This window comes from Megascapheus bottae, chromosome 1, assembly GCF_031878675.1.
Source record: "Megascapheus bottae isolate mThoBot1 chromosome 1, mThoBot2.hap1, whole genome shotgun sequence".
In the NCBI taxonomy this organism is placed as follows: Eukaryota; Metazoa; Chordata; class Mammalia; order Rodentia; family Geomyidae; genus Megascapheus; species Megascapheus bottae.
Genome location: NC_143509.1, coordinates 1,153,492 through 1,180,041, shown reverse-complemented (window position 1 = coordinate 1,180,041; position 26,550 = coordinate 1,153,492). Strand labels below are relative to the sequence as shown.

The 26,550-nt window shown below is 61.2% G+C and overlaps 2 protein-coding genes across 2 annotated transcripts; both read right to left on the bottom strand.

Moving 5' to 3' along the window:
* Window positions 1-368: 368 nt before the first annotated feature.
* On the bottom strand, window positions 369-1,778 carry F2rl3 (F2R like thrombin or trypsin receptor 3). The gene is made up of 2 exons (XM_090351660.1): window positions 1,673-1,778; window positions 369-1,429 (listed from the first exon to the last, which is right to left on the bottom strand). Exons 1-2 carry the CDS (start codon window positions 1,776-1,778, stop codon window positions 369-371), a joined length of 1,167 nt encoding a protein of 388 aa, XP_090207786.1.
* A 1,882-nt stretch (window positions 1,779-3,660) lies between these two features.
* Window positions 3,661-26,031, bottom strand: Sin3b (SIN3 transcription regulator family member B). The gene is made up of 19 exons (XM_090335050.1): window positions 25,892-26,031; window positions 25,213-25,319; window positions 23,504-23,654; window positions 20,422-20,640; window positions 17,391-17,534; window positions 12,053-12,175; window positions 11,269-11,358; window positions 10,656-10,774; window positions 9,953-10,160; window positions 9,335-9,451; window positions 8,520-8,758; window positions 8,132-8,315; window positions 7,332-7,869; window positions 6,937-7,106; window positions 6,563-6,736; window positions 6,358-6,450; window positions 5,406-5,500; window positions 5,079-5,283; window positions 3,661-4,726 (listed from the first exon to the last, which is right to left on the bottom strand). The coding sequence occupies exons 1-19, from the start codon at window positions 25,991-25,993 to the stop codon at window positions 4,496-4,498; spliced, it is 3,309 nt and encodes a 1,102-aa protein (XP_090191176.1). The 5' UTR covers window positions 25,994-26,031; the 3' UTR covers window positions 3,661-4,495.
* Window positions 26,032-26,550: the final 519 nt, after the last annotated feature.

The window sequence follows — 26,550 nt, the reverse complement described above, 5'->3', positions numbered from 1 at the left end:
AGGGCACTGTTGTGGGGTGGTTGGCCAGTCTTGCGGCCAGTCGCTGTGTGTGACAATGATAGTACCTGGGGCAGGTGGGGGGGCCGGGGGACCCCGGGGGGATCTGTCCTCCTTGCTCGATCCCCCCCCAGTGGCCACCGCAGCAGCCCAAGTCCCTTGAGTCCCTGTTTAGTGTCTTTCAAAGGTAGCGCCGCGCGTCCTCTTGCGGGCAGGGGACCCTGGGGTGGGCGCAGCCCGGCGTCCTGGGGTCCTCGGTTCCCACCTCCACGTCCAGGGTCGGGTGTGAAGCCAGCCGGGCAGGCAAGTCCTCGAGACTGGTATCTCCGGGTGACCCCCCAAAAGACGGGGAGCCGAGACCAGCGCTGGAGTCACAGGAGGGAAGAGCGCGTGTGCGGGGCCTCTGGGGCCGAGGCGGCGGCGGGGGCCGAGGCGGGCGGCGGGCGGCGCGCCAGCACGGCCCGCACCTTGTCCCGGAACTCGGGGGAGCCGTAGTAGTAGACGAAGGGGTCGAGGCAGCTGTTGAGCGTGCTGAGCGCCAGGCAGGGCGCGTAGGCCGCGTACAGGTCGCCCCAGGCGTCGGGCGCGGGCCGCAGGTAGTGCAGCAGCAGCAGCGCGTTGCTGGGCGCGAAGAAGAGCAGCGCGGCCGCCAGCACCAGCGCCGTCAGCCGCCGCGCGTGCCCGTAGCGCGCGCCCGCGGCCGCCAGCGCGTGCAGCGTGAGCGCGCAGCCCAGCAGCACGACCAGCAGCGGCCCGCCGCCGCCCAGCAGCGCCAGGCAGGCGAAGGCCGGCCGCCAGAAGGCCAGCTGCGCGGCCAGCGGCAGCGCGTCGTGGCACAGCACGCGGTCCGAGCCCCGCAGCCGGTAGGTCTGGCGCTGCGCGGTCAGGGGCGCGGCCAGGGCGGCCGCGGTCAGCCAGGCGGCCACGCACAGCCCCGCGGTCAGCCGCCGACCGCGCACGGCCCGTGCCCGCAGCGGGTGCACCAGGGCCAGGTAGCGGTCCACGCTGATGGCGGCCAGCAGCAGCCCGGAGCCGTACAGGTGGCCGTACAGGGCGGCGGTGGACGCACGGCAGGCGGCCTCCCCAAAAGTCCAGCGCTGGCCGTGGGCGTGGTAGAGCAGGCGAGGCGGCAGGGCCAGGACCAGCAGCAGGTCGGCCACCGCCAAGTTCATGAGCAGCACCGTGGCAGGCAGCCGGGGCACGCGCGTGGCCAGCACCCATAGCGCCAGCCCGTTGGCAGGCAGCCCCACGACCACCGCCAGCCCGTACAGGGCGGGCACCAGCCGGGTGGACCCCCAGCCCAGCAGCAGCGCCCGCGAGCGCGCCGACAGCTCCAGCGAGTCGGAGTCGTTGCCACAGAACTGCCCGGGAAACCCTCGGGGCTGGAACGCGGGGCTCCCCTCCTCACACCCCGGCACGGCCGGCAGAGTGCCTTGAAAGGACAAAGGGACATCAGCCCAGGGACACCCCCAAACTGGCCCCGGGTGGGCCTCCCTGAGCTGCTGAGATCCAACTGGACAGTGTCATTGGCAGAAACCCCCTCACCCTAAAACCTGGCCCCTGGCAGAGGGGAGCTCTGGGGGAAGAGGATCCCTCCCCGTCCCTGCTCCCCCTCCCTGGTTCTAGGTCCAGATCCCCTGCAGTGGACTCCTCTGTCAGAGCCAGGGTCACTCACCATGGCTTTCTTCCATACTCTCGCCCTCATCATACATGCTGGGTGTCTGGGGGCCATTTCCCAGGCTGAACCCCAACAGCAGAGGCCACAGCAGCATCCCCAGCATGCCCACGTCGGGCTCCAGCTGCTCTGGGCTGCGGTCATGGGGCTTCCTGGCTTGCCTCTCCCACCCCCAGTTTCCGGTGCCCGAGTGAGATAAACCTGCCACCCCCCCCCAACCCACTCAGGCCACTGGAGCCTGGCTGCAGCCCCTATCCAGCCCAGGAAACATCTGGGGGCCAAGTGGCCGCTTCCTGACACCAGCCCTCACAAGCTCCTGCGTCCACGTCACCCCTACCCGATGGGGGGGCTCAGCTCTTCCCCCCCAGGCCACTGGACTTCCTGTCTCTGGAAGCAGGACAAGAGCCTGGACTCCTGTTGGGAGTCAAGATCCCATAAGTGGCTTCTGGTTCCCACAAGGGGCAGAAATGGAAGCCTTCTTGAGTCAGGGGTTCACTAAGGACAGTGGAGCCTGAGCACCTGCTGGCGGTCGGGGGGGGGGGGCAGGCTCTGGTTGCCCGGTTCTTAAAGTCACTCTGCTTTTTCCCCCCACCTGCCCCCCAAGCCGAGGGCACCCACAGTGAACAGCAGGGCAGTGGGTAGCCAGGGGACCCCGTTCCTGGGAAAGCCCCTGAATTACCCACCAGGAGATGCAACAACCATGCACAGGAAATCACGGAGAATCGGGATCCCCAGTCAGCTGGGAAATGGCAACAGAGGGGCAGAATTATCTCTCACTGTTCAGATACGGGTGCCCTGAACCGAGGGCTCTCAGCCCCACCATAGGAGTTCACCAGCCAGGGTGGGTGAAGGAAGGAAGGGATGGGTTCCCCTGGGGGCAGGGTGAGACAGAGGCCAGACACGCATGCACACACGCACACACAGGAAGGTGTCTAGACATGTTCGCACAAGTGCAGGGCAGGCAGAGTGCCCAGCCGGAGTCACCTCTGTCAGGACAGAAAGGCGAGAGAGCCAGGCATGGTTTCACACATCTGTCATGACAGCTACCTGGGAGGCTGAGAATGGGAGGCTGGCGGTTCAAGGCCAGTCAGGGCAGAAAAGCCCACGGACACCCCCCCCAACCACTGCTAAGATGGGAAGTGTAAATATAGGTGGATCCTGGTCCAGATGCACTCCTGCTCTGGAGTTGAGACCCTCCCTAGCTGAAAGAACCTATGCAGAACAGGCTGGGACTGGGGTTCTGCTGGCAGGAGGGGTAGAAGAGCTGGTCCATGACTCAGGTCCAGTCCCTGGGACCCCAGCACGTCCAGCCCTTACCTGGAGACAGGGAGTGGGTCTGTGGGTGCCCAGGCCAGGCCTCCCCTGAGGATGGGCCTCCCTACACCACTCCCACAGGCTCAGGGTGGAGGGGACTACACTGTTCTAATCCTTTCTCTCCTCTCCTCTCTTGAAAAGGTCTCACTGCCTCACTGCAGCCCAGGCAGGTCAAGTTCATGATCCCCCTGCTTCTGCCTCCCATGGTGGCAGAAACACACCACCACACACTGCACAAATATTGGTGTGTGTGTGTGTGTGTGTGTGCCAGTCCCAAGGCCTGAACGCAGAGGCTGGGTGCTATCCCTGACTTTCTTTTTTTTTTTTTGCCAGTCCTGGGACTTGAACTCAGGGCCTGAGGACTGGCCTTGGAGTTACTCAAGGCTAGAGCTCTGCCACTTGAGCCACAGCACCTCTTCTGGCTTTTTCTATGTATGGGGTACCGAGGAACTGAACCCAGGTCGCATACTGGCCAAGTGCTCTACCACTAGGCCAAACTCCCAGCCTCTGAGCGTTTGTGCTAAAAACTGGTGGAGTTACAGGTCCACTACTTTCCTTTTCTGTGGTTTATCGGGGATCAAACTCTCAGCTTCCCTGCCTCAGGCGGCTTGGAATCACAATCCTCAGATCTCAGACTCCTGAGTAGTTAGGACGACAGCCACGAACCACTGATGTCTGGCAAATAAGATTTAATGGGGAACAATGACAAACAGACCCAGGCCTGTGGCTCATCCCGGCGGCCCTGGGGGCCCTGAGGGCCGCAGGCAGCTGCAGCTGTCCCCCGCTCCCACTCCAGGCAGGCCAGGGTTGGGAGGTGTGATGGTGCTAGCCTGGCACATCCATGATAGGGAGACATGGGCAGCCCGGGCGTGCCACACAGGCTTGCACGCATGCGTGCCCTGAGAGGCCTGGGCAGGGGTGAGGGTGCAGGGCTGCGGGCACTGAAGGCGGTATGGGAGGGGGGGCTGGCCCAGGCCCAGACTGACACAGGTGAGGGTGTCAGCAGCAGGACCCCAGCAACACGGTGGTCTTAAGTAGGGTTCACCTGCTGCTGCGGGCTGGTGGCTCACGCCTGTCACCCTGGCTACTCAGGAGGCGGAGGTCTGAGGACCGGGGTTCAAAGCCAGCCAGGACTGGAACGTCCTCGGGGCTCGAAGGAACCTCCAGGAAGCCCGGGTGGCGCTGTGGTGGAGGGCGCCCGGAGCGCGGGCGAGGGCCTGGCCGGGAGGCCTGGGGGCGAGGCCGCAGGACATGGAGGGCTTCACCTCAAGGTTTATTTTCACCTTCAGTGTGCAAATAAATAGAAAAGGAAAACAACATTCAAAACAGCAGCGGGGGAAGGAAGGGCAGGCGCAGCGGGGCGGAGGGGCCGCGGGAGCGGGGTCCACACGGGGCCGCACCCCGGAAGCCTCGGGACGTGGCCCGAATCTGGGCACTGCAGGGCGGAAAGGAATAAATATGTGCGCTGGTTTGTGGATGGCCCCGCCCCGACGCGGCCGGGCGCCGGGCTCAGGGCGAGGCGGGGTGGCGGCTGTACTGCACGCGGTACCGGGTCACCGGCAGCCCGTGCACCAGCGCCGTCTCGCACAGCGTCTTGCAGGGCACCATGTCCTCGTCCTCCTCGCCCATCAGCCAGTCCTGCACCAGGCTGGCCGCCTCCGCCGTCACGTGTTGCTCCAGCCAGCGCCCGTGCCAGCGCGCGAAGTGCCGGTGGTGTCGCCGCAGCACCGTGGGCTGCACCTGTGGGGAGGGGGCGGGACACCGAGGAGGGGCGGGGTCAGAGGAGGGGGCGTGGCCCTGAGCCCGAAGGGGCGGGGTCACCAGGGGAGGAAGAGGTCCTGGGCCCGGAGGGGCGGGGCCACCGAGGAGGGGCGGGGTCAGCCAGCGGAGGGGCGGGGACCTGGGCCCAGAGGGGTGGGACCACTGAGGAGGGGCGGGGTCAGCCAGCGGAGGGGCGGGGACCTGGGCCCAGAGGGGTGGGACCACTGAGGAGGGGCGGGGTCAGCCAGCGGAGGGGGCGTGGCCCTGGGTCCTGAGGGGCCGGGCGGGGGCGGGGCCGGGCGGGGGCGGGGCCGGGGCGGGGCGGGCATACCTGGCGGGCGCGGCCCAGCGTGCCCCGGCGGTACATGTAGTCCTCCGAGTTGACCACGAACACCATCTTGTGCGAGCCCAGGCGGAAGCGGCAGGCCACGTCGCACGCGCTCTCCACGCCCAGCAGCCGCTTCCAGGAGCTCTTGGCCTCCCCGCGCAGCGCCCGCACCTGCTCGCACTGCCAGCGCCGGAAATTCTTCAGGTTCCTGCGGCCGGGCGGTGCGCGTGAGACCCGAGACCCGGCCCGGGCCCGGCCCCGGCCCCGGCCCCGGCCCCGGCCCCGGCCCCGGCCCCCGCCCGGCCCCTCCGCCCTGCCCTGGCCGCTCACCTCTGCAGGAACACCGGCTTCAGCAGGAAGCCGGCGGCGGGGGGGCCGGCCACGCCGTCGGGGCCCACGTACTGCTCCACGTAGCGCGCCAGGTGCTGTGGACGGAGGCGGCCTGAGCGGGGCGGTGGCTGCCAGGGCCGCCCTCCACAGGGGCCTGGCCGGAAGGCGCCCTGCCATGGCCCCAGCTGTCCACTCAGTCATCCCCAGCTTTCTGGAAGGCCTGGAGGCAGCGTGGTCCCCAGTTCCCCGCCTTTCTGCCCAGGTGGGAAAGGGCAGAGGCCCGTGGAGGGAGCTCAGGAGTGGAGTGGGGGCCGCGGGCTGCACCCAACGCGACCCCAGACACCAGGTGCCTCCCCCCGGCCGGACAGAACCAGGCTGACAGGCCTCCAGGCTGGGGTTCCCAGCTGGGCACTGGGCGCTCCACGCTAGCCTGTCCCAAAGGAGCTGGATCCGGCGGGCGGCTGACTGGAGCCCCCCACACACGTAGAGCCAAGCCCGGCTTGCATTTTTTAAGAGGGCTGTGCAGATGAGAGCGCTAAGATCCCGGGAGCAGGGCGGCCCTCAAGCCCCGGGGCTGGAGGTGCACCGGGAGGCGTCCACCTGGGGACGCAGCTGAAGAGATGGAGGGAAGCCCAGGGCGTCCGTGCCCATGAGGCTGGCGGGACGTGGAGGATGGACAGCAGGGATAGTCCCCAAGGCTTTGGAGGGCTTGTAGCCAGCACCACCGTGGCTTTGAACTTGCAGCTACAGCGTTCCTCCCCAGACTGTGGTTTGTCCTACAGCCTCAGGAAGTGATGGCGGGAGGAAAGGGGAGCCCGGCCGTGGACACCTGGGGACAGTGCAGGGGCCTGGCATCCAGTCTGGGCGGCAAGACACTCCCGGTGGTAGTGGTGAGGTGTCCCGGCCCTGCCCTGCGACCCCCAAGGGGCCATGGTGGACTGGACAGCCTCACCTGCACCTCCACGGGGTCCTCCGTTTGGGCCTCCTCCGTGTCCAGGAGCTCAATGGTCATGATCACCTGTCCTTTCCGCTGAAGGAACATCACCTGGGGAGGGACAGGGCTGAGGCCCCACAGCAGGGGTCGCCGACCTCCCCAGGGGCCGAGGGCTCATCCGGGGCAGGGCCTGAGCCAGGGGCGGGGCCTGGGTCCGCCTCACCTTGAAGCAGTTCTCATCAGCCATGCAGCGCTCGGCCTTCCACTGGTAGCTGGTCTCCCGGGCCGCACGGACACAGCGGGAGGACAGATTCCCCCCGGCGGCGCCCCGCTTCTTCTCATTCAGGTAGAGCTCCACCACCTTCAGGCACAGGTCGTCACTGACCAGGTGGTGCAGCTGTGGAGAGAGGGCAGGACGGTCGCTGCCATCTCTGGCTGTCAGGACCAGGGCCCGCCAGCCAGGGGCAGCCCGCGGTCCTGAGGGGCCACGCGGGGTGACGGAGGTGGGGACCACAGCCAGACCGCCTCAGACCAGACCACACTAGGTCAGGCCATAGCCGGACGGGAGAGCCAACGCCAGGCCAGCCGCGCGCTCACCTGCCGGGCGATGTTCTGCACCAGCTTGTCCATGGTGAAGCCGATGTAGGCGTGAATGGTGAACATCTCCCGCAGGGTGTCCTCGTACTGCGTGGGGTCCACGCTGCCCTCCAGCAGGCCGCGCACCATGTCCAGGAAGGCGGGGTAGTATTCCTCCAGCTCCACCTCACCTGGGGGCACAGCGCGCCTTGCTCACCCACGCCGCTCTCCACGCAAGGGAACCGCGAGCGCGCGACCACGGCACCGCTTCCAGCCGTGCGTCCCCCAGCCATGCCGCCCCAGGGAATGTCACGGATCTGCCTAAATCTGTCCACGGGGCTCAGAGATGGCAAACTACGGTGCCCGCCATGTGGAGACGGGGCCCGGGAGCTGTGGCTGGGGCGGCGGGGTCTTACTGGGCTGCTTGAGGCGCAGCTCCATGGCGGGGTCGCCGCCTTTCTCTCGACGGCCGGCGCACAGCAGCTGCTCCCGCTCCTTCTCGGCCCGGTACTCCAGCAGCTGCTTCTGCGCCTGCCGGTAGATCTTGAGCAGCCTGGCGCACAGCGTGTGGTGCAGGCGCAGGAAGAAGTACCAGTTGTTGTTGGCGAAGAACAGGCTGTACACGTCATCCCGGGTGGCCTCCTCCGGCACAGGCCCCACCGCCGGCTTCCCCCGCTCCGAGGGCTCCCCACTGGGCCCAGCCGGGCCCTCGCGCTCCGCCCCGGGCTCCTCAGGCCCCGGAGCAGGGTGCTGGGAGAAGAAGAGACCAGGCAGGAAGCGGAGCAGCAGCTGCTGCATGGTGGCCTGATCCTCCTTCTGGATGGCCGGCTGCCGCTTCACGTAGTAGCCCACCAGCGCGGCGGCGTCCTCCAACACCTGCCGGTCCTCGTACACGAAGATGAGGTGCGGCTCGCTGGCCGGCGCGCTGCGCCCCTCCGAGTGCTGCTCCTGGTGCTGGGGAAGGCAGGCAGGGGGTCGGCACCCACCCCGCCCTGGCTCGGCCCTCAGGTCTGCCCCCACTCCAAGGCCAGGGAGGGAGCCACAGTGCAACAGGAGGCCAGGCAGCAGGGGGCGGGACTGGGGGGGGGCAAGGGGGAGGGGGAAGGAAGCAGCTTCCTTTGCCTCACCCCTTCCTCACCCTTCTTGCTGCCAGCTCCTACCCTGCCACCGGCCCCAGGCGCTGGAGCCAAGGAGCCGCCGGCTTCCCGGAGCTCACCTCGTCATACACGCTCTCGATCTCGTTGAGCAGGCTCTTGGAGCGCAGGGCCTTGGTGTCGTTCTGCTTGAAGTTCACAGCCTGGTGGTCCAGGGACTTGAGGTACGCCTTCTCGTACTGCTCCCGCCAGATCTTGTTGAAGCCCTGCTGGGCCTCTCGCCACTCCTCCTCCTTGGCCTTCAGCCTGTGGGATGAGGGGGCTCACGATCTGGGGGGCCCACCCTACCCTCTCCTCCCCCCCAACTGGTGACTGGAGGGAGCAGGATAAGCAGTCACAATACCAGCACACAGGAGACTGAGGCCGGAGGATTTTGAGTTCTAGGCTGGCCTGACCCCAGAGACTCCAAAGCAAGGAGGGAGGGAGGAGGGGCTCCACGGGCCTGTGCACCTCTTCAGCACGACGGGGACAGCGGTGACGGGGTTCTTCTTGAGGCCCTCGATGATCTCGGGGGCCTTGTCACCGTAGATGCGGTGGATGGCACGCCGCTGGATGACCTCGGATGTGCCGCCCAGGGAGTCATCCAGGCGGAACTTCTCCTGGTCCTCGGGGGCCATCCGAGACAGCTTCTTCTGGACGCTCTCCAGCACCCGGATGGTGGCCAGGTTGGTCTCCAGGACCACATCTAACTATGGAGGAAGCGGGAAGGTTAGCGCCGGCTGACCTGCAGCCAGGACGTGGGGTATGAGATGGCGCCTCCTGCTGACCCCACTGGGTGGCAGCAACAGTTCCCAGGGGACGAGAGCTCAGTAGCGCCCAGTAACAAGGGACAGGAGCAAGGACTCAGCCCAGGACACTGCAGCGCGGGTCTGGGCATCCAGTTTACACATTTCCACAAGGTCCCGAGTGACAAACTGCTGGGGGGCAGGTGCGGCCTGAGGCTCTAGCGCTGAGCTGCGCTGCTCAGGAGCCTGCTGTGAAGAATATGGTAAGACTGCATAGGACTGGCACGCACGAGTGCACACACTTTCTAGTACAGCCTGCTGCCCCATCCCATGCTCACACTGTGTGCAGCTCTGCCAATGCAGCACGCGGCAGCAGGGGGGCCTCCAAGGGGGTGGGGCATCGGGAGAGCCGGGGCCAGGAGAAGAGGTGGGGCCCTGGAGTGGGCAGGCCCTGCAGTGGGCGGACACTATCACCCACAAGTGGGTCCCACGGGTGAGCCGCAGGAGAGGAGGGAGGAGGCCGGCTGGGGAGGCACGCACCTCGAAGCGCTCGTCCTCGCAGCGATGCAGCTGCTCCTCGTAGGGCGTCTTCTTAGAGCTAACGAAGGTGGAGTCTTCTGACCAGGAGGGGAACGACACCCACGTGTCATTCAGAACCTGGGAGGGAGGAGCCGGGGCAAAGACACACAAGTCACCCCGACTTCATCACACCAATAGCGAAGTCAGCTCGGCGTCATTTGGGGGTGTTTCAGGTTCCCTGGGCTGTGGCTGCGTCTGCAGTACTCAACTCTGCCTTGGGGCTGAGATGGCAGCCACGGCTGCATCCACAAGCAAAAAGTATGCTTTATTTAGAAACACGGGTGGCCGGGCCGGGAGTTTGGCCTAGTGGTAGAGTGCTTGCCTAGCATGCACGAAGACCTGGGTTCGATTCCTCCGTACCACATACATAGCAAAAAGCCAGAAGTGGTGCTGTGGCTCAAGTGGTAGAGCTCTAGCCTTGAGAAAATCCAGGGACAGTGCTCAGGCCCTGAGCCCAAGCCCAGGACTGGCCAAAAAAAAAAAAAGAAAGAAAAAAAGAAACACGGGTGGCCTCTGTTCTGGGGCTTCGTCACTCAGTCCCCCCCGGAACAGCAGGCCTGGGGTGCCCGTCCTAGCTACCTCCTTGCAGATGGCCGTCCTCCCGCTGCACCGTGGCTGCTGGTAGGTTTTGGGGAGCGCCCGATAGCTGGACCCGATGCGCTTGCAGGACGCATAGTCGATTTCTCGGCTGATTCCGTCCCCAGACCGCTCACTCATGGGTGGCGCGAATGACAGCTCCTTCACCCCCAGAAAGGACTTGAACTGTGCAAAAAGTTCTGGAAATTTCCTTCAAAGACACATCATACGTTAGCATCCCAGGGACCACTGGAGAAGAATGATCTAGAAACATGACAGCAGCCTCGCAGGAAGGGGAGCACAGAAAGCGTGCGTGGAAGTGTCCCTAGTCAGTGGGTCAGCCCCACCAAAACCCCTTCTGGCACTTGTCTCCCATGTCTTCACAGGCTCTCATGGCTCTGTGATGTTCAGTAAACAACCCTTGCAGCACGAAGCTGTGGGCTCCCTGGACCTGCCCCGTCGTGCTCCTGCCTGCCTGGCAGAGCCTCCCTCCCTCTCTGCTGCTGCTGCTGTTGCTCTTTTAAACTTTATTTTGCAGCTAGGGCTGGCACATGGAGAAGGGCAGTGGAGGGTAGCCCAGGCTTTCCCATACCATTTCTTCCAGTAACCTCAGCGACAATTTAAGGTAGCGGGTAAGTCACCCACACACTACCCAGGACACACTCAAGAGAATCCAGAACAGCTGGGAGACCCACAGGCTGCTCACCCAAGGAACGGGCTAACGAGTTGCAGAAGCTCAGAGCCCGACACCAGCTCCTGGTTGAAGAGAGCAATGCAGCGCAGGAAGTTCTCATATACCTCCTGGCTCTTCAAAACCCGACGCACCTGTGGAGGACAGGGGCTGGGTCAGGAAACCGGCTCCCCACCAGTTACAGAGGAGCCCACCCTGGTAGTGGGTGTGCAGTCTGGCCCCGCCCCCAACTCGGCCCCGCCCCATCCTCCAGGCCCCGCCCCCAGCTCCACTCCACCCCGCTCGGCCCCACCCTACAGCTCGGCCCCGCCCCCACGCCAGGCCCCGCCCCCAGCTCGACTCGGCCCCACCCTCCAGGCTCCAGCCTCACCCTCCAGGCTCCTGGCCCCCAGGTCAGCTCCGCCCCCAGCTCCTCGGCTCCGCCCCCACCTTCCAGGTTCCTGGCCCCCAGCTCGGCTCCGGCCCCACCCTCCAGGCCCCGCCCCAGCCTGACTCCACCCCGCTCGGCCCCACCCTCCAGCTCGGCCCCACCCCCACCCCCAGGCCCCATCCCCAGCTCCTCGGGCCCCACCCTCCAGGCCCCGCCCCCAGCTCGGCTCCGCCCCCACCTCCAGGCAGAAGGACCCACCTTGTCGAAGAAGGAGAACTCCTGCAGCGTGCCATACTTGCCCACGGCGGCGAGGGACAAGTCTTTGGTTCCACGGAGCTTCATCTTCTTCTGTGGAGAGAAGTGGACGGTTAGCAGCATCAGGGGTGGGCGGGCGTCTGTCAGTCCTGCTCCCTCGTACATTAACGCGGGCCCCATCCTCCTGTGTGAAGACAGTTCTGGAGGTGGTGCCCCCCCCCCCGGGGACTTGAGGGGAGGGGTGACAGCCACGACACAGCCAGGTCTGGGCTTCGAGGCCCTACCTGGTCCTGTCCACTGAGCCAGCCCTTGCAAGGGGACAGGCAGGAGGGCCTGGAGCAGACAGGCCAGCCTGCAGAGGTTTCTCTACCAAAGATGGACTCAGCCCAGTGCACCAAGGGCACTGTTACCCTGCAAACCACCAGGGCATGATGGGGCCTGCATGGTGTCCAGCTGAGCACTGACAGACACGGACAGCTCCTGGGAGTCTGTCACAGACAGGGCAGAAGGCCTGAAGGCCAACTAGGAGTTTGGAAACCACCATCACGGACGGCGCTTGAGAAGGCAGGGCAGGAGCTAGATTTCCTGTGCAGTGGTCAGCCGCTGCAGCTGTACATGGTAGCCCCACCGGGAGAGCCCCAAATGGAAAAGCAATCGATTGAGGGGTGTCCTGGAAGGGGGTACAGTGCGGGGACCCAAGGCCAGACGCAGCCAGCCCCCAGGGCTGCACGGCTCCAGGCTCCGGTCACCATGTACACGGCCGTCCTGGAGGGCGTGGCTGGGTTACCTTGGCCGGCGCAGACACGGGTCGCAGGAGCGAGGGCCGAGAGCGCTTTTTGCTGTGCTCCAGGCTTTTCTCCTGCTCACTCTTCTGCACACTGTTCATCTCACATGGCCCGCTGCCTGTGAACTGAGCACACGGCACACGCACGTTACGGGCTGCAAGGAAAACCCACACAGGCTCTCTCGTCCCCGAGGCTGGCATGTGCCCGGGGCCAGGACCTCTACCAGTGAGTGAGCGAGCAATGAAACGAGCAAGCAAGGTGATGCGGCAGGGGCTCAGCAGGGCAGGTGCAGTGGCTCAGGACTGTAAGGTCAAGTGCTTGGGAGATAGAGACTGGGAGAGCTGGGACCAAAAGTAAGAACTACCCGCAGGGCATGCCTGTAATTCCATCTAAGCCCTAGGTGAGAGGACCATAGTCCAAGGTCAGACTCAGGGCCAAGAATGTGCTTCTTAGAAAAGTGCCTAAAGCAAAAAGCTCTGTAAAGTAGCTAGCAAGCACTAGGCAGAGGCCAAATCCTAATCTCACACCCACAAACACACACACAGATATTCACGTTGGAGGTGTGGCACAGGTGGTTGAGCACCAGCCATTGAGTGAAAACATCAGAGACCAAGTTCCAGTCCTTGTCTCCAGACACCAAACATTTCACATTTTGGGGGAGCAGAGAATCAAGATCCCAGCTACCCACACAACCAGAAGACTCAGAGACCATGCTGGGCCAGGTAAAGGGAACAAGGAGGGATGATGGGCTGAAGGCAAAGGTGTGTGTGGGGGGGGCCCCGCTACACCTACATTGAACGTTTATGTGTGGGGGGTCAGGGGGTCGCTTGTCAGCCAATCAGGCTGCCTCACCACACACCTGAGCACTGGGAAACGCCAAGCACTATGGTAAAAGGAAACGGGTGCAGAGGCCTGGTGCCTCCAAGCTGCACATGGAATTCCTTTCAGCCAGGGTTTGAATTCTCTGGTGTAATGAAGCGTGTGTGTGTGTGTGTGTGTGTGTGTGTGTTGGTGGGGGAGGGGGGACCTAACTGGTTTGGTTTGGAGCTTATCCCCTATCATGGGCTTATCAGCAAGGCTCATCTGAAGCACAGTACCTACTGCCCCCCCCCCAGAAATATTCTGTCGCTATCACCACCCCACTGTAGCCCCTGCTCCCAGCCTGCCAGGGGACCTAGACAAAGACAAACAAAGCGCATGCAGCTAATGTGGAGTCATGGTGTCCCCCAGACAGACGCAGTGACGAGACACGGTGGCCTCAAGTGAAGGGGACACACAGAGGCTGGAAGCCTCCCGTGAGCCCAGGGGCAGACCCAGCAGAAGGCATCGAACGTCTTACTTTTTTTGGTGTAGGATAAAAAATGTAACTATACACACAAAGGAAACTTCAGGAAGGCCTTCTTCTGAGAGGAAAGAAGAGGGAAGTCTACTTTCTATGTGACATTTGCCCTTCAAATGTGGGCAGTATTTCCCAGCTCCAGGTGAAGGGAAGAAGCCGGCACACAGCTGAATTACTTCATCTCCTGGGGCATCTGTGGCTCTAACTCTGAGGGATCAAGGACACTGTAAGCACATGTCCAATGCCTTTAAAAGGGCCTTAACATTATTCTATTCAGAGGGAAATTCTAAAGGTTTGGGTAATTGGGGAGTAAAAATGGAAGACTTTGGTCACTGATTAAGACCGTCTCTTACAGAACCAAAGTAATAGCTCGATATGTAAGTGTATGCCCTCCCAGCAGTCAGGAAACCGAGGAAGGACAGCGAGTTCAAGGCTAGCCTGAGCTACTTAACCAGGAGTTTGGTCTAGTGGTAGAGCGCTTGCCTAGCATGCATGAAGACCCGGATTCCATTCTTCAGTGCCACATACATAGAAAAGGCTGGAAGTGGTGCTGTGGCTCAAGTGGTAGAGCTCTGGCCTTGAGAAAGTCGTGTTCAGGCCCTGAGTTCAATCCCCAGGACTGGCCAAAAAAAAAAAAAAGGTTAAACTTAATAACAGTCCTTGAAACAGACTCAGAGCTACTCCAAGAATGTCACTGCAGAGCAGGAAACCATCGGCCAGTTCCTCAGTAGGATTTGCTTTCATAGGTCTCCAATCAAGGCTGGAGAGAGGTGTGATGGGGTGGTAGAACGTGTGCTGGGCGCTGGACCGGAAGAAAGGCTCACACCCCTGGGGGAAGGCAGGCTCGGCACCCCAGCCTACCACCATTCACCCGTGTGGTTCAATGTCCTGGAGCCATGTACGTCCCCACCCCCACCCCACCCCCACGGGGGGGGGGGGGGACTGAGCACAGCATGACACACCCAGGATCTCCCATCTTCCCAGCTGAGCCAAGCTGTACAGGCCCCTGCCACCCTTCCCTTTGTAAACACTGGGTCATGAACGTGCGGACACACATCCACGGCTGCTCTCACTCTCCAAGGCAAAGCTGTGCCCTGACCAGGCTCAGTGGGCGGCAGGGCAAGCGGTGTCCAGTTCCCCCGCCACAGAAGAGCTTGCGATGCCCCGTGCCCGCACTCTACAGGCAGCTGCAACTGGGCTCCTGCCCTGTCTGTCCTGCCCTACGGCACATCCAGAACGTCCTGTGTAGCACACGCAGAGCGACGGGGCGCCTTGTCACTGTGGACGTCCCCCCACCTGCCCAGGGCTAATTGCTAGAAGCGGAGACAGGCCCTAGGGGGAGGAGGGGTGGTTGCTTCCCTGGGAAGCTCACGAAGCAAGGGACCCCGGGCTGCAGTTTGATGGGCTGTTTACTTTGTTCAGCCGTGCTGAGACAGACCCAAGACCCAGGGCATGGTGGGTGGCCACATGCCCAGCCCAGGCCACATCCAGACTGCAGGGAGGGGGGCATGTGCAGGGCGGGGCCTGCAGGCCAGGTCCTGGGACAGGGTGACCAGCCCAGGAGTCTGGCTGTGGTTTTAGGCTGGGTGGTCCTTAGGAGGAACAGGATCCTGGGCCAGGTAACAAGGGCTGCCATACCCCACTCACCACCCTGTGCAAGCTGACGCCTGGGGGGTGCTGCTTCCAAGCCCGCAGAGGCTGCAGGCTTGGCACGACTGGGCTGGGGGATGGGATGGCAGATGCGCCCCTCCCCGTGGATCAGACCTCGGGTCAGGCCCCTTGTGGTGGGGGTTGCCCGGGCCACTCCCTCCAGCAGGGGACACAGGAAAGCCATGTGTGAACAGGGGAGGCAAGCCCAGCTGGAGACCAGACACCCCATGAAGCAGACACCCCATTAAGCACAGGGAGACGACTGAGAAGGGACCTCGGGAGGCAGGGGCCCGGGGCAAACCCAGGCGCCAAGTGTGGTAACACAGCCCCTCCCCTGTGTCCCCAAGTGTGTGCTGTGGTGCCAACCAGGACCCCAGGCTGAGCCCCTCCTTGCGTCTTCCCTGGAACAGGGTGGCCGCTGCAGTACCATACCCACAGTGTGACCAAGGGCAGGGGGTGACGCCTGGGCTGCAACCCCAGTGAGTCAGTCACAGAAAAGACATGGACATGTCACACAGACAGCGATGAGAGAGACTCCCCTACAACAGGACAACCCCAGTGCTCAGCTGCACCCCCACTGTGTCAGTCACAGACAACACATGGACAATGACACTCGAAGAGGGGGACTCCCCTACAAAGGAGGACAACCCCAGTGTCTGGCTGCCCAGGTGGGCGGGGCAGGCACCACCCACCCCAGTGCCAGTGGGAAGCTGTGGCCCAAGCCCAGTCATGGGCAGAGTGGCCCGGGGTACCCACCCAGCCAGGGAAGGAGGCCGTGTGCGGAAAAGCAGCTAAGCATGAGGAAAGGGGACAGGGCCGACACCGACTCTGCCAAAGTCCAACCAGGGATCGTCACTCAAGTTCAGCTCTGGCCTAGCAAGCACCCGGGAAATGCAAGCACGCCAAGCGTAGGGCAGCGCGGGCCACGGGCGAGGCCCCACCTCAAACCAACCACGTGGCATGGTGAGGGGCTGAGAGCAGCTGGGGAACGAGATCGTGTGTCGTGGCCAACTGGCTGAAGCCCACCCATGAGCAAGGAGCAGCCTGCGAGCCTGCAATGCCCAGACTGCCAAGAGGGCAGCTGGGCCTCCAGCACAGGGAGGGCAGGGACCCGCACCTACGCCAGACCAATACTGAGCCACAGCCGCAGGTCTGCTACAAAGCAGCAGCTGTGGCAACCCCAGTGTGGCAGGGAGAGCGGAGAACTGGCACACCTGACACAGCTCAAGGCTCCTAGTGGACAGGACAGACGCACGGAAGTACAGGGGAGGGCAGGCTGCGTCTGCTAAGTTGGTATAGAGAAGAACTGGAGGCGCTGCCGTTCACAGCAGATGCATGGATAAACCACACTGCATATGGAAGCAAGGTCAGTGGCTCCTTCTGTCATCTCAGCTGCTCAGGAGGCTGAGATCGGAGGACCAAGGTTTGAAGCCAGCATGGGCAATGAAGTCCATGAGACTATCTCCCATGGACAAGCCAGAAGCGGAGCTGTGGCTCGAGTGGTAGAGAGTCAGCCTTGACGGACTAAGCTCAGGGTCCTGAGCTAAAGCCCCGGGGTCGGCACAGGCGTGCACACTTACAATACGCAGGCGTAAAGTAACGGAACACTCACACCTACAACGTGGACGAGGAAATGTGACACTGAAGGACATACACAGGCCCCATGGGAGCAAATGGGGGGGCAGGAGGCGGGCCACGGCGGCTGGGGGTCTGGGAGGGGCTGCTCCAGGGATGGGTCTCCTCTTGGTGGGGGGTCTAGGGTTGGGAGGGGTCTTAGAAGTGCCGGCTGCGCAACATGGGGATGGAGTAATACAACTCAAGTGTGCGCTTTAACATGTGAACTTTATGTTGACACAGATTTCATGTCAAGTTTTCAAAAGAGCCTTCTGCTGATCCAGAAAACAAAAATGAGAACCAAAAGGAAAAAGCAGCCTCCGCCGGTCTCAGGCCACAGCTGGGGGAGAGAGCGGGGTCAGTGTAGGCCCCAGGCCTTCCCATCCCAGACCCTCCTCACCACCTCTGCACCCCCCCACAGCCGTGGATGGGCGGGTGGGTCCCAGGCCTTCCCATCCCAGCCCCTCCTCACCACCTCTGCACCTCCCACAGCCGTTGATGGACAGGTGGTCTCCTGACCCTCCCATCCGAGACCCCTCACCACCTCCGCACCTCCCACAGCCGTGATGGGCCGGTGGAGTCCTGAGGGTGGGCACTGCATGGTGGGACCCCAGCCCCATCCCAGGGTCTCCAAGCCACGGAGAGGCCCAGAGGACCTGGCCAGGGTCACCTGGCCACCCACACCCAGGTGGTGGGTCCCGGTCCCTCCCTGCCAAGCCGAGCCGGAGCTCACTCACCAGGGAGCGCTTGGCTTCAGGCAGAAACTGGCCAAACTCCGAGAGCAGGTCCTCCTGGCCACGGAAGAGGTTGGCCACCTCAGTGAAGACCTCCTCCTCAGACATGCCGCGGAATGGACGGCCCTTGGAGTGCAGCTGCTCCTTCTAGGGGGTGGGGCAGGGAGGGAAAGGAGGCATCAGGACAAGGCTGGGGGGTGAGGGAGCCACCCAGAGGCACAGCCTGGTACCAGCACAGGACCTGGGCCAGGAGTGTGGGGGACCCGGGGAGCAGGGTGGACGCAGGCTTTCGGAGTCAGGCAGGCAGACAGGGATCATGCTTACATTGAGAAAAAAGGGGAGCAGAGGAAAGGCTGCCAAGAGGAACTGGGAGGAGAACCCCAGGAGGAGGGGCTAGAAAGAAGGCAGGACCTGCCCTGAGAAGCTAGGGTGCTCATTAGAAGCATGTCCAGGTTGACCCTACAGGAAGGTCACAAGATGTGGCCATGTTGGGCCTGGGAGCCCAGCAGGCAGGCAGGGAGCCAGGCAGCCTGCGACTTCTGCCTTTTCTCCTGCTGAGGATGGCAGAGAGGGCCCTGGGCGCTCCTCCCTCGTGCTCTGCCAGGAGCTGCACCATCCCTCCTCGGCCCTCGGAAAGCCAAAGCAAAAATAAGCAGAGGCCATTCGATCCAGACTTAATTCAAACGTTCTGCAGAGGTGGAATGGGCCCCAAGGGGCTGATGTAGAAACAGAACTGAGAGCCAGCGGCGGTATCACACGCCTGTAATCCAGCTACACAGGAGGCAGAGGAAGGAGGATCATGGTCTGAAGCCAGTTTCACTGAGGCTCAGCCTGAAAAACAAAACTAAAAACAGAAAGATTGGGGATGCGACTCAAGTGGTAACGCGTTTGCCTAACAAACCAAAAGCCCTGAGTTCAAAACCCTAGAAGCTCTAAAAAAGGAAATGGAACTTAGAAGAATGCTCTGGCATCCCAGGGCCCTCCAGCAGACACAGACACAATCACGTGTGCTCCCTCGTGGACCTGGGGACCTAGGCTGGAGAAGTATCCCAGGAGAGGATGGGGCAGAGCCGGCTGAGGATGCATGCCCACCCTGTGGACGCACAAGGGGTCCAAAGTCTGTGGGGAGGGAGGGACAACCTGAGCACTACATAAGGTTGCCACTTGCTCTGATGTGACTTCGTCCAAGAGAAACGCGGTGAGGTGCAGGAAGCTGCATGCAAGCTGGCGGGAGCCACATGGCATCCCATATCAGGTCTTCATTGGTGGCACTGGAAATCTTTCCTCTCCACCCCTCTTCCTTTTACCTCAACTTCAACAGCCATCTGGTGTCGCTGTGCCATAAGGCCAGCCTATGTCACCCACACCATGGACAGAGAACACTTCTATTTACAACCTTAGTTACTCGGGAGGGGGAAAGCAGGAAGATCACATCTGAGGCCAAACCAGGCTTGTAAAACATGACATCCCATCTCAAAGGACAGATGACACACGTCTCCATACTTCATCTGATATGTCCGGGTCACACGGGCTCTTTGTGCACATGAGTGCAGGTGTGCGTGTGTACCAGGGCTGGAGGCAGGGCCTGAGCATTCCCTTAGCTTTCTCTTTCAAGATTAGCATTCTAACACTTGAGCCCAGATCCACTTCCACATTTTTGCTGGTTAACTGAAGAGTCTCTCAGATCTGTCTTCCTGGGCTAGCTTGGAACTGAGGTCCTTGGTACCCAGTCTCCTGAGTAGCTAGGTGTGAGCCAGCAGTATCTGGTCTATGTGCAGGTACCACCCTTATAACAAACTGCAGGTGGAATGCCAGTGGCTCGGTCATCCCAGCTTCTTGGGGGATCAGGAGGTTTGAAGTGTAAGAGAATCCTTCTCCAGGAGGAAGCTAAAGAACCTGTCGTCTAGCTATGGTGGCAACAACCCTAGGCAGCATGGAAAAAAGTGAGACCCCAAAGCTGGGCACAGCGACTCATGACTATCATCCTAGCTACTCAGGAGGCTGAGACCTGAGGACGAAGGTTCAGAGTCAGCCCCGGCACTAAAGACTGTGAGACTCTTACCTCTAACCACTAGAAAACAGGAAGTGGCGCTGTGGCTCAAGAGTAGGGCAGTAGCCTTGAGCTGAAGAGCTCAGGGACAGAGCCCGAGCCCAGAGTTCAAGTCAAAAAAGCAATCTCAACAAAGCAATCTAGACACTGGAGGCTCCTGCCTGTAATTTTAGCTACTCAGGAAGCTGAGACTGGAGGATAACAGTTCAAACTCAGCCCAGGTTTAGAAAATCTCCAGGGCTGGGAATTTTGCCTCAGTGGTAGAGTGCTTGCCTTGATTCAACCTTGATTCAATTCCTCAGTATCACATACATAGAAATAGGCAGAAGTAGTGCTGTGGCTCAAGTGGTAGAGCTCTAGCCTTGAAAAAGTCCAAGGACAGTGCTCAGGCCCTGAGCTCAAGCCCTGGGATTGCCAAAAAGAAAAAAAAAAGTCTCCACAAGACTCTTACCTCCAATTAACCACTCAAAAACCACCAGAAGTGGCTCCTGTGGCTCAAGTGGTAAAGCGCTAGCTTTGAGTAAAAAGAAAACAAGGACAGTACCCAGACCCTAAGTTTAATCCCCCCAATCAACAAAAAGAAAAAAAAAAAAAGCAAAAAGAACTAAAAGGACAATGTCCTTTAAGAAGCAATATGTCAGTATAGCAAGTATAAGGCACTGAGTTCATATCCCCAAACGAAAACCTATCAAGGGCTGGGAATGTGGTCTAGCAGTAGAGTGCTCCCCTAGCATGCATGAAGCCCTGGATTTGATTCCTCAGTATCACATACACAGAAAATGCTGGAGGTGGCACTGTGGCTCAAGTGGTAGAGCACTAGCCTTGAGCAACAGAAGTTCACACAGTACCCAGGTCCTGAGTTCAAGCCCCAGGACAGGAAGGAAGGAAGGAAGGAGGGGGAGGGAGGAAGGGGAAGAAAGCAAAGTAGGCCAATGGCTGAGGCAAGGCTCGGGGCAGTGGGGCGTGAGGGACGCGTGCTCTGACCTGGTAGGTATGCAGAATCTCCAGGAAGGAGCGGTAGATCTCCGGGTGGTCCAGGAAGCGGGTCTTAATCTTGTTCACATAGCTGATGGCATTGTTGAACTCCACAGAGTCCGCCTCCAAGGGCCCCTGACCCCGCTCCTCCTTACAGGCCCCTGCAGCAGCAGCTGCCGCTGCTGCCTGAGGCTTGAAGTCACCCACGCCTTCACCATGAGCATTCTCCTGCAACAGAATAGCCCATGAGAATCGCCAGTCTGGCCACCGACAGTGGTGGTACCAGGCGGGGCACACACACTCAGAACGTGCCACAGGGTCCCTATGCTTCGTGTGACCTCAGGCCCCAATGCACCTGGTTGTCCAGCAGGCACAAGGCACAGGGGTTTGCTACCTTCCCAGGTAGGTGTAAAGGGCCAGGGGGGATGTGACCCCCTCTTTATCCCCCCCATAGCAGTGGGCATGGAGGCTCTGCTAAGCCCAGCATAACTGCAGCAAGGGGCACTGAGTGTGACCAGAGGTGAAGAGGCCCTTGGCAACCAGAGCAGAGTGCAGCCCAGTGGAGGAGGTGCCAGCCTCCCCAAGAACCACTCTGCAGGACACCTCTGGCTGGACCTAAAGCTACAGCTGTGAGAAAGCACCCTTCGCCAGTGTACAAGACCCCTGAGCCCCTCCCTGCACTGATACGCCAGCCCACTGGGCTTCACCACTGTTAGGCAGAACCCACAAGTGGTGAGGGACACAGGACTCAGGCGAGGACACTGTGCCAGCTCAGGCTGTCCTGTGCCCACAGTGGCAGACTGTGAGCCCCAAACCCCTCCTCCATCCGCATCAGAGCATGAGCTCAGGTCCAATCAGCAGTGCCCCACAAGTAGAACAGCAGCCTGCAGCCTCCACACCCCGATACCAACTTTTTTTTTCTTTGGTGTCACCTTGGGAACCATCTGAACTTTGCCAGTTGTGGCACACGAGTACAGGTATTATGAACTAGGGGACAGGCCATCTCAACAGGTGATACCACCTGAAGCCCAAGCAGGGCCGAGGGCCAGCCAGTGCTGCCATGCTGCACGCCCAGGGGACACTGGGAGACACTGTGGCTGCTGGACACCCCACTATGTCCAGGGCATGTCCTGAAGAAACAGGAAAGCACGAAGCCACCCCTCAAAGCAGCAGCTGTGTAAGTCACCCTAAGGCACCCCCAGCACCTGAGGGGCACTCAGCTGCGTCTGGGAGTCTGGAAACAGAATGAACAATGAGAAAACCTACACTAAAGGCAGTGTTCACAACACTCTAGGGATCTAGGGCAAGCGGGGTGGCCTCTGGCTAGCTGCGCTACCTTCAGGGGAGGCAGGGACAACCTTTATCTGTAGGGACAGCCTGGCCTTGCTCAGCTGACCGTGTATCCACTGACCAGACCCAGTCCCACACTGTGGGAGGGGCTGGGATACAGCAAAGCTTCTGCTAAGGTGTGGTGCTCAATCTCTAGGCCCACCGCTGTGGCATTCCACGGCCTCAGCTACTACACTCCCTTTATGTCTTACCCAGTGTACTAATCCTGGGAAAGCACAGAGAAAAAGCAGTGTTCATCCGGAGCCCTGCTCACCCTGACCAGCCACCTCTCCCGGTTCCTCTCCAAAGCTCAAGTCTGCCCTGAGACAGACTCAGAGAGACAAGGCCCTGCACCTGCCCAGACTCAGCTGTGACTCCTGGTACAGGACAGCTCCAGGCTCACAAGAGGGAAGATGTTTGTGTGCGCTAGTAATGAGTCTTGAACTCAGGACCTTGTGCCTATTGCCACAATGCCTGTCTTTTTGTTTTGTTATTTTGTGGGGTTTTTTTTTGTTTTTTTTTTTGCTAATTCTTTGGAAATGAAACCTCAAAAGTTCCCTGCCCATGTATTGGCTTCAAACTTCAGTCTTCCAGATCTGTCTCCAGACTAGCTAGAACTGGGGGGGGCCAGAGCCAGCGGTGCCTGAAAGAAAGGATCACTTTGTTCTGAAGGCATTTCTGCAGCAACAAGTCAGAGGTACAGCTAGATAACCCACAATGCACTGGAAGCCACTCAGTGAGCAACTGTGGATGAAAAGGCTGCCGTGCTCACACTGAGAGGACAGGAATGTAGCCTGCTCCTCTTCCTAGCAAGAAGGGACTACAGAAAGTCTCAAGCTAGGCCAGCGACCCTGTCCAGCACTGGTCTCACCCCTTTCTGCAGGTGGCAGGGATGTGGGGCTGCAAGGACTGTGGCCAGGTTCAGGGGTGAGCTGACTGCTAGCTAGCTAGGAGATGCCCCAGCCTACCTCAGCGGCCGTGGTTCTGGACTAGGAGGCCAGGAGATGGGATGTGTATCACAATGGGCAGGAATGGAGCCAGTGATTTGCCAAGTTATTTGAGCTGCTCACCCTTTTTTTTTTTTTTTTTGGTGAGTCATGGGTCTTGAACTTGGCCTGGATGTGGACCCTGAGCTCTTTAGTTCAAGGCTACTGCCCTACCCTTGAGCGAAGGCCCTCTTCCCTTTTCTAGTAATTAATTGGAGATAAAGAGTCTCAGGTTCTTTTGTGCCTGGGCTGGCTTTGAGCCTTGATCCTCAGATCTCAGCCTCCTGAGTAGCTAGGATGACAGGTGTGAGCCACTGCGCTGAGCACTGTCCTTCTTTTTATGTAATTTTTTTTTGGGGGGGGGAAGAAGTGAGGGGACAGAACTGGGAATTGAACCCAGTGCTCTGCCACTTGAGTCATACCCTCAGCACTCTACAAAATATTCATTTTGTTGAGACAAGGGTGCTACTTCTGCCCACACCCAGCTCAAATTTCAAATGCTAAAAAATAAAAAACTTTAAATTCTTCTGCTGCCAACTCCTCTCAAGTAATGAGATTAAAAAGGGATGCACTACCATACCCAGCTTCTAAGTCTTGATTTGCCTTGCAAACCCACGAAGTGAGGATGTAGAAACTGCTACCTATGTGTTTCAATTTATTTTGATGGGTGCTAGAAGCAATGAGCAAATCTAGCAAAAACAGAGACCTTGATTGGGGTCTTGCCTACAACAAATTGTAGAGCAACAGGCTGAGCCCACCCCTCCTTTCTCCCGTACCTGGCCCCCAGGGGACTGGGTGTCAAGCTTGCCATTCTTGGGAATGTCTATCCGGTACCCAAGAGGAAGGAAAGCATTGAATCCCACGATGAGGTCCGGGTGCTCGTGGAAGAGCTGAGACACACGACGGATGACCCCAGGAGTATCAATGCTAAAAGAAAGGAACCAAGTCATCAAGAATCTTTGGGAACAAAAAAGCAAAATCTGTTCCCTCTCGTAGGCTCTCAAGGCACAGGATAGCATCCTTCAGTGTGCTCACTCAGTGTGGGGCACTCACAGCCAGGACGCTTCTTCCCTGGTTTTCCTGCAGCTACCCTTGCCCTCGTGGCAAAAACCACACATTTACACAGCACGAGCCTTCAGACACCAAAAGCACGGGCATTTGATTCTGAAAAAACATCAAGTACTAACGCCCACTTTTTCTTTTTTAAGCCAGTTACTAAGCTTTTTCATTGAAGGCTGGTGCTCTATTACTTGAACCTCCCTCCACCTCCAGCTTTTTAGTGGTTAATTGGCGAACAGTCTCAGACTTTCCTGCCTAGGCTGGTTTCAAACTCTAATCCTCAAACCCCAGCCCTCTGAGAAGGTGAATTACAACTGCAGGAGACGGCTTCCCCCAATTTTTTTTTTTTTTTTAAACAAGGGACAGATGAGGTATGCACTCCCTATGACAACAGCACAGCCTGAGTTCTAAGCCCACCTCTGCCTAACATGTAAGGCTTACAGACTTATAAAACCAGGACAGGAACCCTGAGGTATTGCACCCACTCTACCACTCTCTACCACACCTGCATCTATGACCCCCCCAAGAAACACCCCGTGTGTTTTAGTATTTCTTATTAGCAAGGTCCTGTTTTGCGCCCCTCCTTCTTTGCCAAGCAGGCTAGACCAGGGGGGCCACCTTGAAAACAGAAAAGAGATATGAATGCTTCCCCATATTTCAGGAACAAAACAGTAACATTTTAAATAAAAACATGCCTGAGGCTAGCCCTCCCCTCCTCCACACCCCTCCCCAAATACCCAGCCTTCAGTGGGTGCAGGAGGGAGGACACACCAGCTGAAGGTCACCTGACTACACGGGTGGGAGTTCCCCACCCTGCTCAGCCAAACTGCAACATGGACCTGGGAGGGGGGGGATGCGGAGGCCTGGGAGGGAGGGGGGCGGAGGCCTGGGAGGGAGGGGGGCGGAGGCCTGCTTTTCTGGAGGGGAGAGGAGGCTCGGGCCTGGGGTGGGGGGCACGCTGTACGAGATCTCCTGCCGAGTGGAGGTGGGAGTTGGGGGGGGAGGGAGAAGCTGCCTAAGCAATGACAAGGTTTCCAGGGACCGCGCCGGGGGTGGGGGGGAGGGAGGGTCTCGGTGCCACCTGAGCGTGTTGGGGGACTGTCGGGGATGCTGAAGGTCTACCCGAGAGAAGGGGCCTTCAGGGGCGTACGAAGGGGGGCTTCCGCGAGTCTGAGAAGACTCGGGACTTGCAGGGCCCTAAGGGGGAGGCGCCCGACAACCTGCGAGGCCTCTGCGGGGTGGGGTTCTCCGGTGGCGCAGGTGGATTTCCGCGGTGTGGGGGGGTCCCCGGGACGGGGAAGAGGCTCCGGGCAGGGCGGGGTCTCCCGGGGGCTGCGAGGCCCGTCGGGCAGAGGGGACTCCCGGGCGGGGCGGGGGGGAGGGGGCTCGGGGCCGGCGGGGACGCCGGCGGCGCGGCCCGCGCTACCTCTGGCTCTTGAACTCCTTCATGATCTCCAGGAAGCCGTTGTAGGTGGCAGGGTCGCTGCCGAAGCGGATCTTCACCTGGTCCAGGTAGGTGAGTGCGTCCTCCACCTGCGGGAAGGGGCGTTCAGGCGGGCCGGGGGCCGTGACTCGGGGGACGGGGCGGGGGCCGGGGTCGGACTGGAGGACTGTGACTCGGGGGCCGGGGGCCGGGTGCGGGGGCCCGGGGCGGAGCCGGGGCGGGAGCCGGGCCTGGGGGGGCGGGGGTCGGGGTCCGGCCCGGGGGTCTGAGCCGGAGCGGGAGTCAGGCCCGGAGGTGGGGGCCGGTGACGAGGCCGGAGCGGGGGTCGGAGCGGGAGTCGAGCCCGGGGGTGGGGGCCGGTGACGAGGCCGGGGCGGGGGTCGGAGTCGGGCCCGGAGGTGGGGGCCGGTGACGAGGCCGGGGCGGGGGTCGGGGTCGGAGCCGGGGCCGGTGACGAGGCCGGAGCCCGAAGCCGGCCGGGACGTGGGGCGTGGGGGGGCGGGCGGTCCGCCACGAAGCCGCCGCGGCCTGAGGAGACCCTGGGGGAGCGGCGGCCCGGCTGCGCAGTGAGGAGGCCCCGGACGCGGCCGGGGCGGGGGCGCAGGACTGCGGCAAGCCTGACAGAAACGGGTCCCTAACGGGAGAACGGGGCGCCACTCACGTGCACCGGCAACTTCTCGTGGCCCCCGGGGCCAGAACGACCCCAGCGAGCGCCGCCCGGTCCCCGGCCCGCGGAGCCGCTGCCACCCCCTGCGTGCGCCATGTTGGAAGTGAAGAGCCTCAGCCGCCGCGCCCCCGCCTGGACGCCTACCGCGCACGCGCACGCCCCGCCCCGGGGGCGTGGCCGGGGCGCGGTGGGGCGGGGCCAGGGAGCGGGGCGGGGCCAGGGGCGCGGGGCCGGGGAGGGAGCCGGGGAGGGGGCCGGCGGAAGGGCGGCTGGCCGGCCCAGAACCCAGGCCCCAGGCTCTTGGCCTGCCCACGCCCGCATCGCCCTGCACTTTTCTGTTATAACTGGAGGAGGGGAAGAAGAATTTAAAAATGTCTGCCACATGAAACCCCTGTGCCTGAGGCCCAGGGCCCCCCCTGTCACCCCGCCCCAGCTACCAAGTCCTCAGTCTCTAGTTCTTCCATTAACCTTGACTGAAAGAGCCTGCAGGGGAGGGGTGGCTCCAGAGGTAGAGCACCCTTCTTGACCAAAGGCAGCTCAACCGAACCATCCCAGGCCCTACATTCAATTCCCAGGGCGCGCGCGCACGCGCACACACACACACACGCACAGAGAACAGCTATTTATTCATTTATTTATTTGTGGGTCATAGG

What these genes read in the sequence shown, in the direction of transcription:
- F2rl3 (XM_090351660.1), bottom strand. Translation starts at nt 1,778, where the DNA reads ATGCTGGGGATGCTGCTGTGGCCTCTGCTGTTGGGGTTCAGCCTGGGA. An exon ending in GAGTATGGAAGAAAGCCATG is followed by an intron (nt 1,430 to 1,672) that starts GTGAGTGACCCT and finishes TGTCCTTTCAAG; the next exon opens with GCACTCTGCCGGCCGTGCCG.
- Sin3b (XM_090335050.1), bottom strand. Translation starts at nt 25,993, where the DNA reads ATGGCGCACGCAGGGGGTGGCAGCGGCTCCGCGGGCCGGGGACCGGGC. An exon ending in GGACGGCCATCTGCAAGGAG is followed by an intron (nt 9,452 to 9,952) that starts GTAGCTAGGACG and finishes CCTCCCTCCCAG; the next exon opens with GTTCTGAATGACACGTGGGT. An exon ending in AGGACCCCGTGGAGGTGCAG is followed by an intron (nt 5,501 to 6,357) that starts GTGAGGCTGTCC and finishes CTCCGTCCACAG; the next exon opens with CACCTGGCGCGCTACGTGGA.